Raw genomic sequence first — 17,251 nt, 5'->3', positions numbered from 1 at the left:
GAATATTTGCAGTAATGTTTTCTAATAAAATATACACCAGTTTGTTGCTTACAAGCTAAAAACTAACTGTTGCTTTCCCCTTATGGAAAAATGGTTTGATATTCTCTTGCACTACCGTAATATTTCAGCTGCAACTGAAGTTATTGTGATGTCAGAGAGTATATTTGCATTCTAATTAAAATACAGCTATAAAACTACCTAATGGTTACAAAAAAAAGAAAAGAAAGAACAAATATTTTTTATAAATCAGTAGAGATATAAACCATCCAGTTGTGATTTTTGTTGCTTGCTCCTTTCCTGCTCTCCAAAATCCTATTTGATGCCCTGTAATTTTTCAATTGGCTCAAAACAGAGTAATGACAATGAACCAAAACAGCTTGCAACAGGGGACTGACATTCAAGTGGGAGTCTCAGAAGTATTTGAAGATAGGAAGGGAGATGTAATTGAATAAAGACAACCTTTTTCCTCCATAAATGTTGTGCTGATAAAGTTTTTAATTTTACTTAGTGTAGTGCCATAAATACGCCTAGTACTTTATTAAACAAACAAAAAGTGTCATCCAAGAAGTATTTGCAAGGTAATGCCCCAGTCTTACAAACTGCTTAATACATATGGAGTTACATTGACTTCAGCAGTGATCTACATGGCTCTACATGGTCTACACATGTAGATCAGATTAAAGGACTGGGCCTAGTTAAAACAAGAGGAAGGGGAGATGAAAAAGACTCAGGAAATGGCTGAAATAGAGAAATTTGATGATTACAAGAATGATAAGATCAGTGGTATCCAACTTGTCTGGTCCTGCAGACTGGATGAGCGGCACAAGGTTGGTCCGCAGGCCCAATCCAGTGTGTGGGGCTGGTCTGAGGGCCCAATCCAGCGCACAGAGCTGTGTCATCACACCAGCAGAACTCCACATAGGTCAGGAAATTTAGCAAAGGAATAAGTGGCAGGCGTATGAATTGTTGCAGTTCCAGAAGCCACAGCAATTAACACCGCCACCGTGCTCTCAATTACACATTTAGAGACCTGTAGGGACCCCTGTGGGCCAGATAACATGGCTCCAGGGACCAGATCAGGACCCTGGACCATATCTTTGTCACCCCTCCATAAGATCACTACAGTGACAAATACATCTTATGCATCTCTTAAAAAAACAACAGATTAATCTTGTTTAGCCTCTTTGAAGAAGTTTTGAGGAGGAATGTAAAATGAGGAAAGGGTGAAGATATGTTGAACAACATCAAAAGGAAGGTTAGTAACAACTCTGTTATCATCTCTTGACATGTCAAACCTATTTCACCATCATCATTATCCTCCAGATGCCAGGAAAGTTACCACTTTCAGGATTACTAGCATTGTCTATTATTTCAGATTTGAGGAAAGAGTTGAAGTGAGTGAAAGGTTGGAGAGCAACTAACTAGGCAATTTTGAGTAGCAATTTTCTGGCTTGATAGTCATCGAAACAAAGATGTTTCAGCTATTATTTGCACTGATCTATACCTTTGAAAAGATTCGGGTTCATTGTCAATCGATGTGGGTATAAGTAACGATAAGACAAGTTTAGAAAAACATAATCCAATGGTATCATAGCAGAATTAGCCTGCTAACCTACTACTATTAAATACAAATTTACAATAATTTCATTCAAATTAATATTAAAAGGCATTCAGTTGGGAATCTTCTTGATTTCTGCCATATAAAACAAAGAGGCAGCTTATTGTCTTCGTACCTGTTGTGCTGCTGCCCAAAATACATCCTCCAAGTGAGTAGCAAACCCTTCACTGATCCATTCTTCAGTCCAATCACGAGCACCAATGGCCAATCCAAACCAAGCATGAGCAATTTCATGGCACAGACGTGTTCCACAGAGATGGCTCCCTCCAGGTAATACGCTCTGTGACAGGAAGATGATGTGTGGGCTGCATAATATGAATGAAGGACAAATATATTATAGACCAGTTACAGCATGCATTGCATGGCTAGAGTAATATGTAGACTTTATTAGTCTTGTCAGCCTGTTATTACTGTATGCATGCTAGGTCATGACAGATAGTTTATAGCTCAGGCGCTTTTAGGAATTAGGTTGTACTTTATTGTTGGCTGGCAAAGATTCAAGCTAAAATTCTGCCAAGCAGTTGTTTCATATTCAACCATCAAACAGCTATTACCTGTAATAAGTAACTTAAACCACAGTTTTATATTTTTCAAATTACAAGGCTAATTTATTTCAGTGGAAGCATTTATATTAAAGCCAGGACAATAAAAGAAGAGCAGGCGTGAATATGGAAAGCAGGTATTTATCAGTTAAATGATCAAAGCTGGAAATAAATACAGAAAAAAATGTTTTAAAAAGAAAACAAATCACTATCCAAAAGCAACAAAGAACATATGAGGTAATGTGCACACACACAAGTCATATTTGATTTGTTACAATCAAGACAAGCTAACATAACACAGTATAAGGACCATATACTATTATCCCCTTAGGAGGTGGAGAGTTGGAGTTAACAGTCTTTTTCCTTCACCCATTTCCATAACGTAAATGTGGATGTATGGTGTGTTCTTTCCCACTCTAGAAAGTCACCTACATTATGTAAAAGAATTCTTGTAACTCTGGGGTGCGGCAATCAGATATGGCAAGAAGATGGGAAAACAGCTAGTATATGTGATCTGATCCATTCAGGAAAATACATAAATTGTATTGCATGTCTTCTGCCAGAGCTAGACACAGGCATGGGCAAACCAGGTGGCTGCCCAGGGCCCGGACAGAAAGGGGCCCTAAAAATGGTAATTTTTTTCCATTGTCCGATTATTATCATCATCTCTGGCGAAAGAGGACTCAATACTAAAAGTTTGCCCCGGGCCACCAGGAATCTAGCTATAGTGCTGTCTCCTGCTCTTATCTTCTGCTCTAAGCTAGGCTGTGCCACTCACATGGTAAGTAGAAATTTATCCACCCTATGGAGATATGTACTACTCTTGAAATAAGGTGCCACTCAGTCCAAGTGTGACAGGGTCCCCAGGGGCTACTACCCAAAGGGCTAAAGGAGCAGGAATGGCTGCTAGTGCCACAGATAGGAGGATTAGAAAGGGCAGACAGGCACAATCCTTTCAAGCAGATAGAACAACATCTGAAAAATATGCGATTGCTAATCCCAGGGTTTCTCTGTCTCTACATAATCCGTATCCCAACTGTTTTCCCAGGTCCAGACAGCATGCGGCGGCAATACAAGAGTAAAGCTCCAAAACCACAAGACTTTAGAGGTAAGTTTAGTTTCTTTAACATGGGAGGGGAGCACATGGCCTTAAGACATTTCCAAGAGGCAAATATTATTCGTCAGGTTCCAAAGAGCTTCCCCACCCTGCCTTACCCTTCCGTTAGAAATGTTAAAACACCTACAGCTTTCTTGCAACTAGTCTACATGTCTGGATCTGTGAATCTAAGCTATTATGTTGTGTGCCTAAACCAAAGATGGCTATTGTGTGTGTTTATTTTTATACAATAATAAGTCTAAAAAGCAGATTAATGCATTCAAATCAGCTAATATCACAACAGATATTGCAAGAAGCTAAACTAGCAAAGGAATTAAGTCACTGAGAACAAAGAGAAAGAATAAACAGGACCTCTCCAAATGCCTGCCAAAACCAGCTCAGATTATTAAGAACAAAAAAAAGTCAGAGAGAAAGAAATAAAAAGTACAGAAGCTGCAGAACATGATGAGACACTCCCTTTTATTATAAAGCCCCTGCTGAGAAGAATAACTGTAACTTGGAGGTATTACTGTGGTCATTTTTAAGTAAATGACCCCTAACTGTGGCATGTGCAGCACTACAAAGAAAAACCATAGAAAAGCCAAGTAAATAACATTCCAGACATACTGCTGGCAGTGTTTCGGCCATTTAGTTAAACAAAGCAAAAGTAACTCCATGCCTTATAAACAGGCTCACAGGAGGGTTTGCATTTCAAGTATCCCCTTTAAGGATGTGAAAAGCAAAGGTAAAAATTCTGCTTTCTGGTCTCACAGTTTTTAGTCTAAGGTACTTAAATAATAGGAATGTCACATTTTGACAATATAGTCCTTTTATGAAAAAATTACAAAGATAGTTTTGGTGAGGAATTGCACAGGTGTCATGTTTGAGCCTCAGTGCAAATACTGGGAAGTGATTCTCAACCATGGTGCCAAGGCACCCTGCAGTGTTGCAAGATCCTTGCATATGAGCTGCTGGAGTAGTAGCTGTGCTGGTGGGGGCACCTCTTGTCCCCTCAGGTACAGTTTTGCTTACCAGGACTAGTTCTCAACCTCTATATTTCCAAAAGTTATGGAGGGGTAACTTGAGGCCAAAAAGGTTGAGAATCACTGCTGTAGAGCTTCCTATGAGTCTGGAAAATAAAGGCACATGAAAAGGCAGACTTTCATTTTAGGAGCAATTATGCTCATCCCATCCCTTCCCCATAAAATACTTCTTTTCAGTTTGTTCTCTTTCATCATTCTGACTCTTCTTTCTGCTCAGAGTATCCCAGACAGAGGTCTGACCACAGAGCAATTCAAGGTAATTACCCCAGTGTGTCCCAGCCTCACTCATCCCAAGGTCTAAACTCGTTGCCTTCACAGCATTTCCAATGCTCACTAGTTTGGGAAGAAGTCTGAGTCTTCAACTACAAACCTATATATTTGCCTTCTAGAGATAGGATTTTCAACTTCTATTTGAAGACCCTAGGTTTAGTCCCCTCTCTCCTCAGAGGACATTATGTTCTAATGTACAATACAGGATGTCACCCATATTGGTGGCTACAATATTGTCCCTCAAGTCTTGATAAATGCAATAGTGTCTTCATATAAAAGCTAAGATAATAGGAATAATGATAAAATTGTAGCATCCAGTAAAATTTCCCAAAGGTATGGCTTTCAACAATTTATTGTTAGGGACCACTGTAATTCAGGCTTCAACAAGGGGAAAAGCAGGCTCCCTGCAGGCCCACCAGAGGCAATTTCAGGTATTTTTCTCTCCAGCCTCTGACTTAGGGAGCCTGCCATGCAGTTGAGTACCATTGAAAAGCAGCGCACAGGCTGTTCTACAACTGTTTAAAAAAAGTAAAGCTCACAATTTATTAAACAACAACTTTTAAGTAAAGCTCACCACTTAGAATTCTTAATGAAACCATCATAAATAAATTTTATTAAGCATCAACTTTTACTTAGGGTTGGAAGGAACCTCAGAAGGTCATCTAGTCCAACCCCCTGCTCAAAGCAGGACCAGCCTCAACTATATCATCCCAGCCAAGGCTTTGCTTAGCTGGCTGGATGTGGGGTGAGTGGGGTGAGGCTGGGGGTGAGGGACAGTTCCCCCCTCCCAGGTGGCTGCCCCCACATCCAGGTGTGGGGCAGGGACTTACCTTACTCCAGCGCAGGGTCTTTTAAGCCCTACTTTGTTCTGCTGCCACGTAGGAAAGTAGGGGAATTTTCTTCTCCCTTTCTCTGTGCTGCAGGGAAGAGCAGGGCTCAGGAGATCCATATTAGGTGTCTGCCCCCATGGCCAAGCATGGGGCAGAAGGTTCCCCCACTGCAGGAGCTACCCCACCCGGCACGCGTCTCCCAAGCCCCGCTCTGCTCTGCTGAGCAGAGAAGGGGAGAAGGATATTCCTCTCCGTTCCTGCGTGGCAGCAAAACGAAGTGGGGATTGGGAGAGCCACACCTGCTAGGGGGAAGCCCCTGCAGCAGGGTACCCTGCGCCCCACAGCTGGCTGTGGAAGCAGACACCTGGCATGCCTATGTCCGCAGCCCCTTAGGGCAGTGGGGACCTTACCTGCTCCACACTGGGCAGGGCTTTTAAACTCTCCACGAAAGTGGGGAATCGAACAACCTAATTGGCTGAGCTCGAGCAAAGGCTCAACCTGTACTAGGCTGCCCCCGGAAACATGTGGGGCTTCCACAGTGTTTCTGGGGTTCTGCTGCCTTTCTTCTCTGTGCTTCAGGTATTTAAAAACTTTTTTCCATGCCCTCCCTCTGCCCTGTGGTTTCAGGCCATTTCCAGCCAAATTACAGTTTTCTGTGGCTTTGGGGTAAATGCTAAATTCCAGGCTTTCCCCTGAAATCATATGCCTGCATTTCTGGAAGAAGGGAATATCTACTGACCTCCATATCAGTTCAACCATTGCAGGTTAGGCTAACCTGCAAAAAGTGGATCAATTCAGGCTCAGACTTTGTGAATGTCTGTCCCTAGTCTTGAAGATCGGATACAATATTTTAGCCTGAATTAGTGTGATCTTTATATTTGATACAAAATCCCAAGGTTTGCAATAATATCTGTGCTGGTACACTTTGGTGCTTTTCATCTGAATTCTTCCAGCTTTTATTTTGACAACTGTATTGTGTCACCTTAAATATTTCCACAGTACAAAACTGAAAACAATGGACTATCTCCAGCTGTTTATTTTTTCCCATTTAGAAATCTGGTTTGCTGAATAAGAGAGAGACACATAATGTCTGACCTCTGGTCTTACTCACTGTGACAGATCTTCTCTATCAATGACATTGTCAAAATGAAAATATTGCTGCTGTGTTAGGTGTAGATTTTGCAATTTATTCTCAGGCACTGGATGGGTGTAAGGTTTGAAGTAATTTAAACACCTTTGAACCACTTCAAAGGCTGAGGAGACAGATGTATATGCCTTTTGTAGGACTCCAAAAAAACAGCAAAAGCACTCCAAAAAGAATCCTGTAGGAAACAACTGTTATTTTAGAAATGCTTCAAAACAAAACGCTCTACATGATCTACAGGGGGTGTGGTCCTCCAACATCCCAAAGTGCTCTGGTCCTTTCTCCTCCCCCAAGGGAAGGGGAGAGAACAAGTGTTCTTTGCCTCTGCTCTTCCTCAGCACCCCTCCCATCAGAGCCCCCATACCACCTGCCACTCTCCTGGCTTGTTGGCATGGGGAGGGATGCTGGGAGGTCACAGGGTAGTCTGTGATAATAGAAAGTAGAGGCAGCACACAATGGGAGCCCCTATAGACATTCAGGTAAAGGTGTGATAGGATCTGATGTGTGATCCACACAATTGTGCCTCCTGCCATGCCATGTAGAATCCAGCATCAAATCTTATCACGCCTTATTGTCAGAGGAGGGCGAGCCTGGGATCACTATCCCAGGCTTCCTCTGCACCGGCAAGTAGCAAGCTACCTCAGCTGTGGGATGCACTGGCAAGGAGCAAGCTCTGCAGTTCCATGGGGTGCTGCCAGGACAGAGAGTCCCATCAGCTGTGGGCCTCTCTGTCCCAGTAGCCATGGGTTACTGCCAGGATTAAAAGCCCCTTCAGTTATTGCACATTTTCCAGCTCTAACTTTATAGCTGGATGGACCTTTTGATTGTGTGATATTTACTCTGCACATAGAGCTGGTCTAAATTAATTGTGCAATAAACCAGTTAATTATGTAATTGTTGTTTGTCCTTCAAATTTGAAGATGACCATGACATCACCAGTTGGTTTGGTTTCTGTGAACATGTGAATGGCTGATCAGGCCAATTTGTACTTTGAACTATCTATGGCACACTGAGCAAGAAATGCCGTTTTGGGGTGCTTGATCAACAGCAGACATGCTGGTGTTGCAAGATTTATGCTCTTTGCATTTCTGCTCTGCCTTAGCAGTTCTTCTCTGCTCATAGATGGTAGCTCCAGTATGGATGAGGCTTCATCAGGTGGAACGATCATGAGCAAGTTCTTCCCAGAACTTCGGGTCAATGTTGAAATGTTTCAAGAATGACTTGAAGGAGTCCTTGAAGTGTTTCTTTTAGCCTCCCTGAGAGCCCTTTTCCACAATGCTAACTGTGTAAATGAGGTCTCTCAAAGTTATTTGAATGTAAGCAGAGCTGCAATTGGAAAAAAAATTGGGAAATACTCTTGTAAATGGGACGTAAGCATCTAACTTGCTTTATGAATACCACTCCCAGACCTTGGCCCCTAAAAGCTACATTTTGTGACATTCAGTGTTGCCAAGTCCAAGTCCTTTGTGGCTGTGACCAAACTAATGTAATTATTATACTGAAAAGAATTAAATTGTAGACACGAGTATATCTATGTGAGACATTTACTGTGGAGTTGCCAAATTAGATCCACAGTAAGATGTCACCATCTTCACATATGGTGCTATTAGGATTCAGTAAACTAATTAACTCCACTGCAGTATAGTACTATCCTGCTCCGAAGACTGCTTATATGTCTTTTTTATTATATAGCCAGTGGGTAAAATGCATAAGGACCATTTGAAACGGGTATTAGATGGTGAAGGCACATATTTGAGCTTCCTCAAGCTAAGGAGGGCCAAGAATCCAGATCTTTCACATTATGTGCAACTATTGTCGAACCACTAGGCTAGTAATATCAAAAGTGGATACTGCAACCACTACCAATGATTTTGAATGAAAGTAGTCATGACTGCTGCGCTTTCTCTATCTTCACAGAGTCACAGCTAAAACTAAGCAGCATTGCAAGAGATTTCTTGTTATCCCCCCTCCTCCACCCACCTGCAACATCCTGCAATATGCATTTGCTTTTGATATCCAATAAACAGACTCAGGGCAAGTTCTTCCTTAACAAAATCAATCACTGCTCTTGTGGCTTATTCAGACAGCAACTGATATATATGTACTCTTAGTAGCTTTTGAATTGGAGTCTTGGTCTTTCAAAGACTTTGTCTATTTTACTTAAAGAATTTTATTTAAAAATTTCCCCTGGAAACAAGGGTACCTTGGGTACCTTCTGATTAACAAAACTATATTGGAAACATTTATAAGAGCTGTAAAAATATGACTTGCTTATCCCAAGAGACCTCTCCTTTTGCCTGAAGAAAAACTAATCATATTAGGCTTAACTAAAATGGATGCAAGAGGTCAAATCCTATTCCACTGATTGAGCATTTAAGTGGACTTAAGTGCCTAAGAACAATTCTTTCTATCATTTTCAAGTACCTCAAAATCCATTAATCGACCTATTTTTGTAACACTACATCATCTTACAGTTAAGAATCTGCATCACAAAAAAGTAGCAAGAAGAAAGAAGACCCACCCACTTATTGTATTAATAGTTTTTCAGGGACTTGAACAGGGTGGAATAGGATCATACTTGGGCACTTAGGCATCTATACATGTGCAGTTTAATTAGAGCAGCTCCAAGAACCTCTCTAATTAAAGTGTCCACAGTGTCACCACATCTATTCAGCATCCCATGCTTCAAAATGGCAGTGGGGACACTTGAACTAAAGCTTATTCAATGAGCTTTAGTTCAAGTGCCCTCGCCACCATTTAGAAGCCCAGGGACACTGAATAGACGTGATGTGGAGGCTGCTGGAGCACGTTAATTAACACTCCAGAAGACTTTATTAATCAAGTCTGCTCCAACACATGCTAATTAGCTTACGTCAGAGCAGACGTCCAGAACATATTTAGGTGTCTGTAAGTCCCAAATGCATGTTTAATAGGTAGAAAAGAGACTGGCCCAAGGTCTCAGTTGAAAAATGTGTGTGTGGGTGTGGGTGGGGGGTTGTATATGTGTGTGTGTGTTGATGCATTTTCCTGTGAGCAATCTAACCACTGCACAAGAGAACTAGAACATCTTACACACTGCAGCTGGCTCCTCATAATTAAAAAAAATCACCAATTCAAGAAACCTCAGAAGAGATTTCTATTCACAAATTAAAGAGTAATATAGTAGGCTCTATAAACAGTGTATTGGTACAACTTTGTACATGATTTTTCAGTTTTGAAGGGTCACATGACTATAGGTCCACACCAAAGCTTTGAAAATGTAAACTCCTAGCCTAGTAAAAACAAACAAACAAAAAACCTCCACGCCTGAGAAACTTATTTTTCCTTCTAAAACTGAAACAACAAATTCAACTGCATTATAACCAAAGCTTTCTATTAAACCACCATTCAAACAAATGTACCTCACATGCAGGATTTGAACTTCTAAGAAAAAAGAGCCCACGTATGAAAGTGGGGTTAATTATCTCAAGAAACCAAGTTTAAAACGTACAGTAGTAGCTGTTAGGGCTGTGCGAAACTTTGGCAGCCATTTCATTTTGGAGGTGTTTCGGCACCCGAAACACCAAATCCAAAACAAAATGGAAGGCTCTGAAACATCTCTGAAATGAAACAAAACCATCTGAAACGTTTCAGAAAATTTCAAAGTTTCAGAACCAGGCTTGCAGGGAAACAGAAACTAAGAAGAGGGAGAGGGAGGAGGGGGGGGAACAACTGCTCTGATATTGACATCTGTAGCTGGCCAGTGTCTGTGATCTGTCCCTGAGGTCCCTTCCAATCCCAGTGTTCTGGGGGACGGACAGCAGCCTGTGGTCATCCCACACGGAGATCTGGGGGCCTGCACCCCTTGAGAGGAGTCTGGCACAGCCCCACAGCCCTCACAGAGGGCGCAGGCCCCCGGATCTGCATGTGGAATGACAGCATACTGCCACTGCTGGTTGGGACCAGCACCAGCACCCGAGTCTACTCGGCGCAGCGTGCACTGAGCACTGGAAAGAACCCAGTGGTGGCGCTGGCCCTAGCCTGCAGTGGCAGCCTGCTGTCATCCCACGTGCAGAGCCAGGGGCCCACGTCGCCTAGGAGGAGTCTGAAACAGCTGCGCAGCCCCCCCAGGGGCCGCAGGCCCCCAGATCTGCAAGCGGGATGACAGCATGCTGCTGCTGCCGGCAAGTGATACGAGTTTTGCTTTGAACAGTTTGAGGTGCACTTTCACAGAAACCCCTGCATCTATCTCCTTGACACTTGGCAGACTTCATGGCCTCAGAAGGGGCTACCATCTCTGCAATGTTCATCCAAATCAGGCAAGAAATGACAAAGATATAGGCATTTTAGTGATTCCCCATTATTGCCTATGGCTGAATCACCAAAACAGCATCGAAACTCCGAAACAGATTCAGCCAAATGTAAACGGAAGAGTGATCCCAAAACACTAAAATGAATCACTGTCCCTCCAAAATGGCCAAATCCGAAACCAAATTGAAACATAGCCATTTTGCACAGCCTAGCAGCCATTAAAGCAGGGGCTACCTTTACGTAGTTGAATAAACTATATATACATGTATGTTCAGGTGACAAGCAAAACTTCCAGAACACTGAACTCAAGCATTAGTCTTAACAGCAATCAATCAATCCAGGGCTGTCCAACTCACAACCCATGGATGGCATGCAGCCCACAAGGGGTTAATGTGTGGTCCCTGGGCTCTCACCCAGCCACCACTCCTTCTATTGCTCTGGCTGCAATAGCAGCCAGAGTCTCCAGGCTCCCCCTCCTTTCTCCAGATACCATTTCCTGCCTTTACCCCTTGCAGCATTGGCGAGTGGGGGAGGGAGGCATGAAAATCTTGCTTACACATCCAAGAAGCACAACAGTAGAAGGGAGGTGCTTTCATGAGAATGTAATACAGTGGGAAGGATGGGTCGCAATATCTGTACGGCACAGCTGGTGCAGCCAAAGTAGCATGTGGCCCCCTAGACCTTAGAAATTGAACAGCCCTCAATCAATCAATTGACCAATCTTTCTTTCCTTATTTTCTTCCTTCCTTTCTGTTTAATACATTAAAGTTTGGAGTTCGAGGCTCAGTTCTGGCTTCAAGTGTCCCAGACAACATTCGATGAGACAAGGCAGCAAAGTTACCAAAATCTTTCAATGAGGACTTCTGAGTTTTTCTCCAGCCCCCTCTTAATTCTTGTTCCCATGCTTCATGGAAAGAAAGGATATAGGATGTAAATAGGGCTACTAATTTCTTTCAAAAGCTCCTTCTGATACAAGAAAAAAAATTCTGTAGGTGTCATTATAGTCAAAACATAATGTAACTTGCCTGGGGTTAATGCTTTCATAAACTGTTCTAAGTCTATTTTAAAAGTTCTTATTCAAATGAAGAACCCAGTTAAGAGCAGGATGAAGGCAGATCCAGCTCAGCTCTTTTTGGGCTGTGAACTGAATGACCCAACCTTGGGACTATTTTAATATGAACTGTCAATGATGGTTATCAAATGCCACTTCCTTTCTGGCCAGATGAGAGCAAAACCCTGAGTAAAGTGGAGAATAAAAATAAAAATCCTTATTCAAATCTCAAAGCTGGTCATGGAGAGGCTGCACATACAGGTAGCACCCCCATGATGTCAGTCCTGCTATATTCCAACCTCTTGCAATCCTGCTTGTAGATGTATATTAATGAAAAGAAATTCCAGGGCATGTTTTGTGGATTTTTCCTGGACAGTATTCTCCCTCCAGTGAAAGTACAGCAGTACCAAGGAATTTAGGCCTCCTGTATCTGCAAGATATGTGCGCTGACCATCTGAACATAGCTGGGCTGAAATGTTAGTAATATAATTATCCAGAGGACAGTGGCAAAATTTATCAGCATCCCTACATTCAGGGAAATTGCTTTCTGGCCAAAGGTCCATTTTTAAAGGGGGTCTTGGAAGTGGACTTCACTAGGAAAACAGATGAGGTTTGTGTCATTCTTTGCTTCTTTTATGATGTAGAAAAAGGTCCTGGAATAATTACAGACAGTTATAAGGTGTGACAAAAGAACTAGACACCTCTTCAATTTCCAATTTTTATCCAGATTTGTTGGTCCAGTGTTTGGGTCAGATCACAATACTAAGTATTGCACATCCCTTATAAAAAGTTTGAACAGCATTTTTTGGTAGTAAATGTTACAGTACTCTAAAATAGTTTGTGTTAAAAATTTGTCAGCTTTCAAAATAAAAATATTTTTGAGCTAAAAGTTGCAATGCTTGGTCTGTCAAAATATTTTTTTCCTTTTAATTTAATGAAAGTGGTAAGGGAAATCCCTCAAGTCATCATGACTTCATAAATACACACACCTGCCTCACTGTAAAATATCTTTCTACATTTTACTCACCCAAATGATTAAAAAACAGTTCAACTTCTAAGCACCGCATGAGTACTCTTTGCTGAGTACTAGCTTCACTAAAATTTGGAAAAAAAATTGTTTCTTTTATCTGAGAGACCGGAGCAATTTCTGCTCTCAGAAGAATGTATAATGCTCCCATGTGACTTCAAGGGAAACTACATACACATATCTAAGAATCTGGTCCATCCATAATCTGGAGGATGAAACTTGGATCCAGATTTTGCATGAACTGATTTCCAGACATACTTCTACTTCCCACCCCTCAAAAATATGATGGAAGTTCTTGCATTATGATTTGTTTCTGTAAGAATGGTACAGTTGCAAAACTAAATGTTTGAAAATGCTCAATTTAATATTACTCATTAGTATTTATTCTTATTCATTTATATGTAATGTGGCAATGTAGAAGCACCAATCTAATTTTAAATAATTATTTAAGTAAAGAAAATACATGCAAAATGTGACCCCAGTTTAACATCCTAGAAAAAGACCATTTAAATATTATCATAAGAGTACTGTGATGGAAACAGATACAGACTCGCAATGGAGCATAAATCATTCCCCTGTTCTCTTTTCACAAATACAAAGCATGTTCTTGCAAACCACCCCCCCCAGCCCCTCCCCTCCCCTCCCCCCCTCCAAACTCTCCCTGTTCCCCTTCACAACACATCCATGGAGAGGTAAAAAATAATCTTGTTTTTTACAGTGGAAATGCACATAGCTTGTGTCCTCTTGCAGCCTTTTAAAAAATGAGACTGACACTTAACTTTCAGAAGACTAAGCTCTCCCATCAACAAGATCTTAATTAGCAGACCCCAGCTCTGGTAATTCAGATTAATGGTAAGACTGGAGAACACCAAGTACTTCCTGTACCTCAGAAGCCATCTCTTTCAGAAGGCTGACATCAATGACGAAATCCAACATCACCTCACATGTGCATGTGTAGCCTTTGAGGAAATGGGTGTTTGAGGATCATGACATCAGATGCGAAACCAAGCTCATGGTTTATCAAGTAGTTGTGATTCCCACCTTACTCTACAGAGCTGAGATGAGGTCAACGTACAGAAGACATCTCAAGATGTTGAAGAAGTACCATCAAGGCTGCCTGCAGAAGATCACTGAATCCAGTAAGAAGATGGACGCACCAATATTGATGTCCTCTTGCAAACAAACACCACAAGTATTGAGGTGATGATCATCTGACCTCAACTTCGCTGGGCTGGCCACATCATCTGGATGTCCTACTCCAGACTCCCAAAGCAAGTCTTATTCTCTCAGCTCAGTCAAGGTGTGTGCTCAAGAGGAGGTAAGAGAAAGTGTCCTCAAGGTCAGCTTGAAAAATGCAACATCAACATCAACGCATGAGAACTATTGCACAGGCCCACCCCAAATGGAAGACAAGATTGCTGCAAGGATCTCAGTTCTTTGAAACCTTACAATGACAACAGGAGAAAAGCAGAAGTGGCAAAACAGTGCATCATGGACCAAATCAAGAATCTGAAATCACCCACCCCACATGGAAATATGCGCCTGGAGTTGCCGCAGAATGTGTTGATGCTGGATCAGCCTTGTCAGACAACTTCAGACCCCCAGACAAGACAAACATGGATGACAATCATCCTTGACTGCGAGGGACTGCAGAAGAAGATTTACTTGAATATAAGACGACCCCCCAATAATTAGTTTTTATATATGGAAAATTTGTCAATTTATTATAATTTTCCAGGTATAGAAGCTAAGTATTGGAGGGGTGTCTTGAATCCCACACCCGCCTGCTACAGCAAGGAAAGCAGTAGCTGGTGGTGGGGTGAGGTCAGATGTCTCCTTGTCCTCTGCTCCACCTACTTCTTTCCCCTTCAGTCTTGCTGCTCTCCTGACACCTGCACCACCCACCCCAGTTCTCCACAACCTCTGCCCTTCCCCCAACTATTCCTCCCAGTCTCTGCCTCTTTCCCTCAAGTTTCAGTCTAAATGCTGTCTTTTGTCACTAATGACAGTTATTACTTGATCATGGATGGTTTTTATTATTTGTAGTTTTCCATCAGGGCTGTTACTGGAAGCCCTGTATTTCCTTGTGTTCCTTTGCGGAGTTTTAGACAGATATTAACAAAGCTGAAAGCCAAAGTGTAAATAACGTAGTAAGATAAAGCTTTTTTACATATGCTTACGTAGCAGCACCGAGCGCTTTGAAAAGGGCCCAGCGGTGCAATGCATGCAGTTGTATAAGCAGCAAAATGTGTCAGAGCTAAGCAAATGGTGGTAGTGCACCTCGGAGGTGCTTTAGTTCAAAAGCGCACTGCCACCATTTTCTGCACGCTGATGAGCATTTTGCTGTTTATACAACTGCACATGGCACAGGGCAGTTCACCTCAGCTCACATGGATAGCACACTTGATTAATCATTAGCATTAATTGAGTCTGCTTCAATTTGACAGATCTGTGGCACATCTCTGGAAAAAAGTATGTGTATAAATGCCCATAAGCCCAGACAGAAGGGGCAAAATTTATCTGCTTCTCTATATTCAGAGGAATTTCATTCAAGTTAAGGATTTGCTTTTTCAAAGGTTCTTAGAGATAGCCTGTAGAAAGGGAAAAATGGTATTTATATCAATTTTGCTTTTAATGAAATATAAAAAGGACTAAAAACTTCCCCCACATCTCCATCACATATGTCAGCAAAACAAGCAGGGGGAAAGGTTTGGATTGCTCCTTAAGCCTTTAAGAGTGTGTCATTTAGCAAAGAACTATGAGGATTATTATATCATAGAAAGCAAGGAAGTGAAGGTTGGCTGAAGGAAGAAGTGAGTTTTTTATCCAGACTGTTTCAAACTAAATTTGTAGTTTGTTTTTGTTAGCATCTATTTAACTAAATAATTGAAAATAAAGCTTACATGGTTAAATATTTTAATCCACTATTATTTAAACTGAGGACTCCAGACCTGCTTTCTCAGTCATCCAAGAGGTCCTTCTAACCGTAAGAGTCAAGACAAAGATTTACATTCCTGATATTTCTAAATAAAGCAAACAAAAAAAGAACTCATTATAACATTATAATTAACATTTATAAGAAAAAAATTATATCAGCCTTTCTTGAATATAAAAATGGCGTAGATAATTACAAAAATATTTAACACATTATTCTTTTTGCAGCAATAACTAAATATGGGAGAAAATGGTGGCATGAAACTATCTAAATCATGTAATGTACAAAGTCTAATTTTTGCCCATTAAGCCTATAACTTTAGGCTTCTAAGAATTAAGACCTAGCAAACTGCAACCTATGTTCTTCCTTTTAATATAAAAGAAATCACAAAGGTTATGAGTTCAATATTGCCTAAGTATTTCAATATTTCATTCAGTATGCCTGAATTGTTTCACTTTTCTCTCGCATATAACTATAGATTTTATAATACGTTATATTCCTTATTTAGAATGACCTGAGCCTTTTTAGGGAACCAATCCAGCAATCCTTCATTACAGTGGGCGGGGGAGGAGGGGTTCATATCAGCTTCTACAAACAATATGGAAACTGCACATGGTGTGAAATAGATGTTTTCAATTTACTAAATAAGGATTCACTGCTTCTTATTTGGATTAATGAGATATATGTTGTTAACAAAAAAAGAGAGAACAACATAGAAGAATAAGTAATGGCTCCAAAATTATTTTTTTAGTTTATTTTGTGCAGCAGCTATACAAGCCTTCTTTTTTGTATGTCAAGTCAATAAGATATCTGTTGTGCTATTACACAAAGAACAAAGATGCCTTTATCAATTCTCAAAAGTCTGTAGGACAAACCATTCATGCTGTCAAACCCCCTAAAACCCTTTCAGCAAATAATGAAATCCATCAGTGACAAATGTCAACATACTAATTTGTTAAATACGGAACAAAAGAAACATTCAGGCGAAGTGCCTCATTTCATGTTATATCAACCCTCCAATTTGTAACAACTTTATGGCAGCCCACAGATCATGTAATATTAAACAGAACTGTATTATAATGACTCACACTAGAACAATATAGTTTCCTTAACAGAAATAATTAACAGTTCAACAACTGTTAGAAAACTCTTATAATCTTTCCTCATTTTAGGAGGGAGAGTGTGAGCAGGAGGTGCCCCACCATCTAGTGTACATAAACTATAGGGATAGGACCAGACATTACACATAAACCAGTTTAAGTGATCAGAAACTGGTTTGAACCTGTAACAGAACAGATGTTCAGTGCACATAAACTGGTTTGAAAATGGCTGAAACCAGTTTGAGATAAACCTGGTTTAATGCAGTACCAGACTTAACAGATTTGGGTCAAACCAGTTTATGCAA

At 41.0% G+C, this 17,251-nt stretch overlaps 1 protein-coding gene across 10 annotated transcripts in view; it reads right to left on the bottom strand.

The window, feature by feature from the left end:
- AOPEP (aminopeptidase O (putative)) overlaps nt 1-17,251 on the bottom strand; it is a 313,993-nt gene that overhangs the window by 169,593 nt on the left and 127,149 nt on the right. For all 10 annotated transcript variants that reach the window (XR_009460997.1, XM_019478015.2, XM_019478016.1 and 7 more), the window contains one exon: nt 1,734-1,923. Coding sequence is in view for 9 of the 10 variants with exons in the window: in XM_019478015.2 (XP_019333560.1) it covers nt 1,734-1,923 (190 nt within the window). In the remaining variant the exon portion in view is untranslated. The remainder of the gene's footprint in view (nt 1-1,733; nt 1,924-17,251) is intronic.

This window comes from Alligator mississippiensis, chromosome 3 (assembly GCF_030867095.1).
Source record: "Alligator mississippiensis isolate rAllMis1 chromosome 3, rAllMis1, whole genome shotgun sequence".
NCBI lineage: Eukaryota > Metazoa > Chordata > Crocodylia > Alligatoridae > Alligator > Alligator mississippiensis.
Note: the sequence above shows the minus strand (reverse complement) of the source record. Positions and strands in the feature narration are given on the sequence as shown.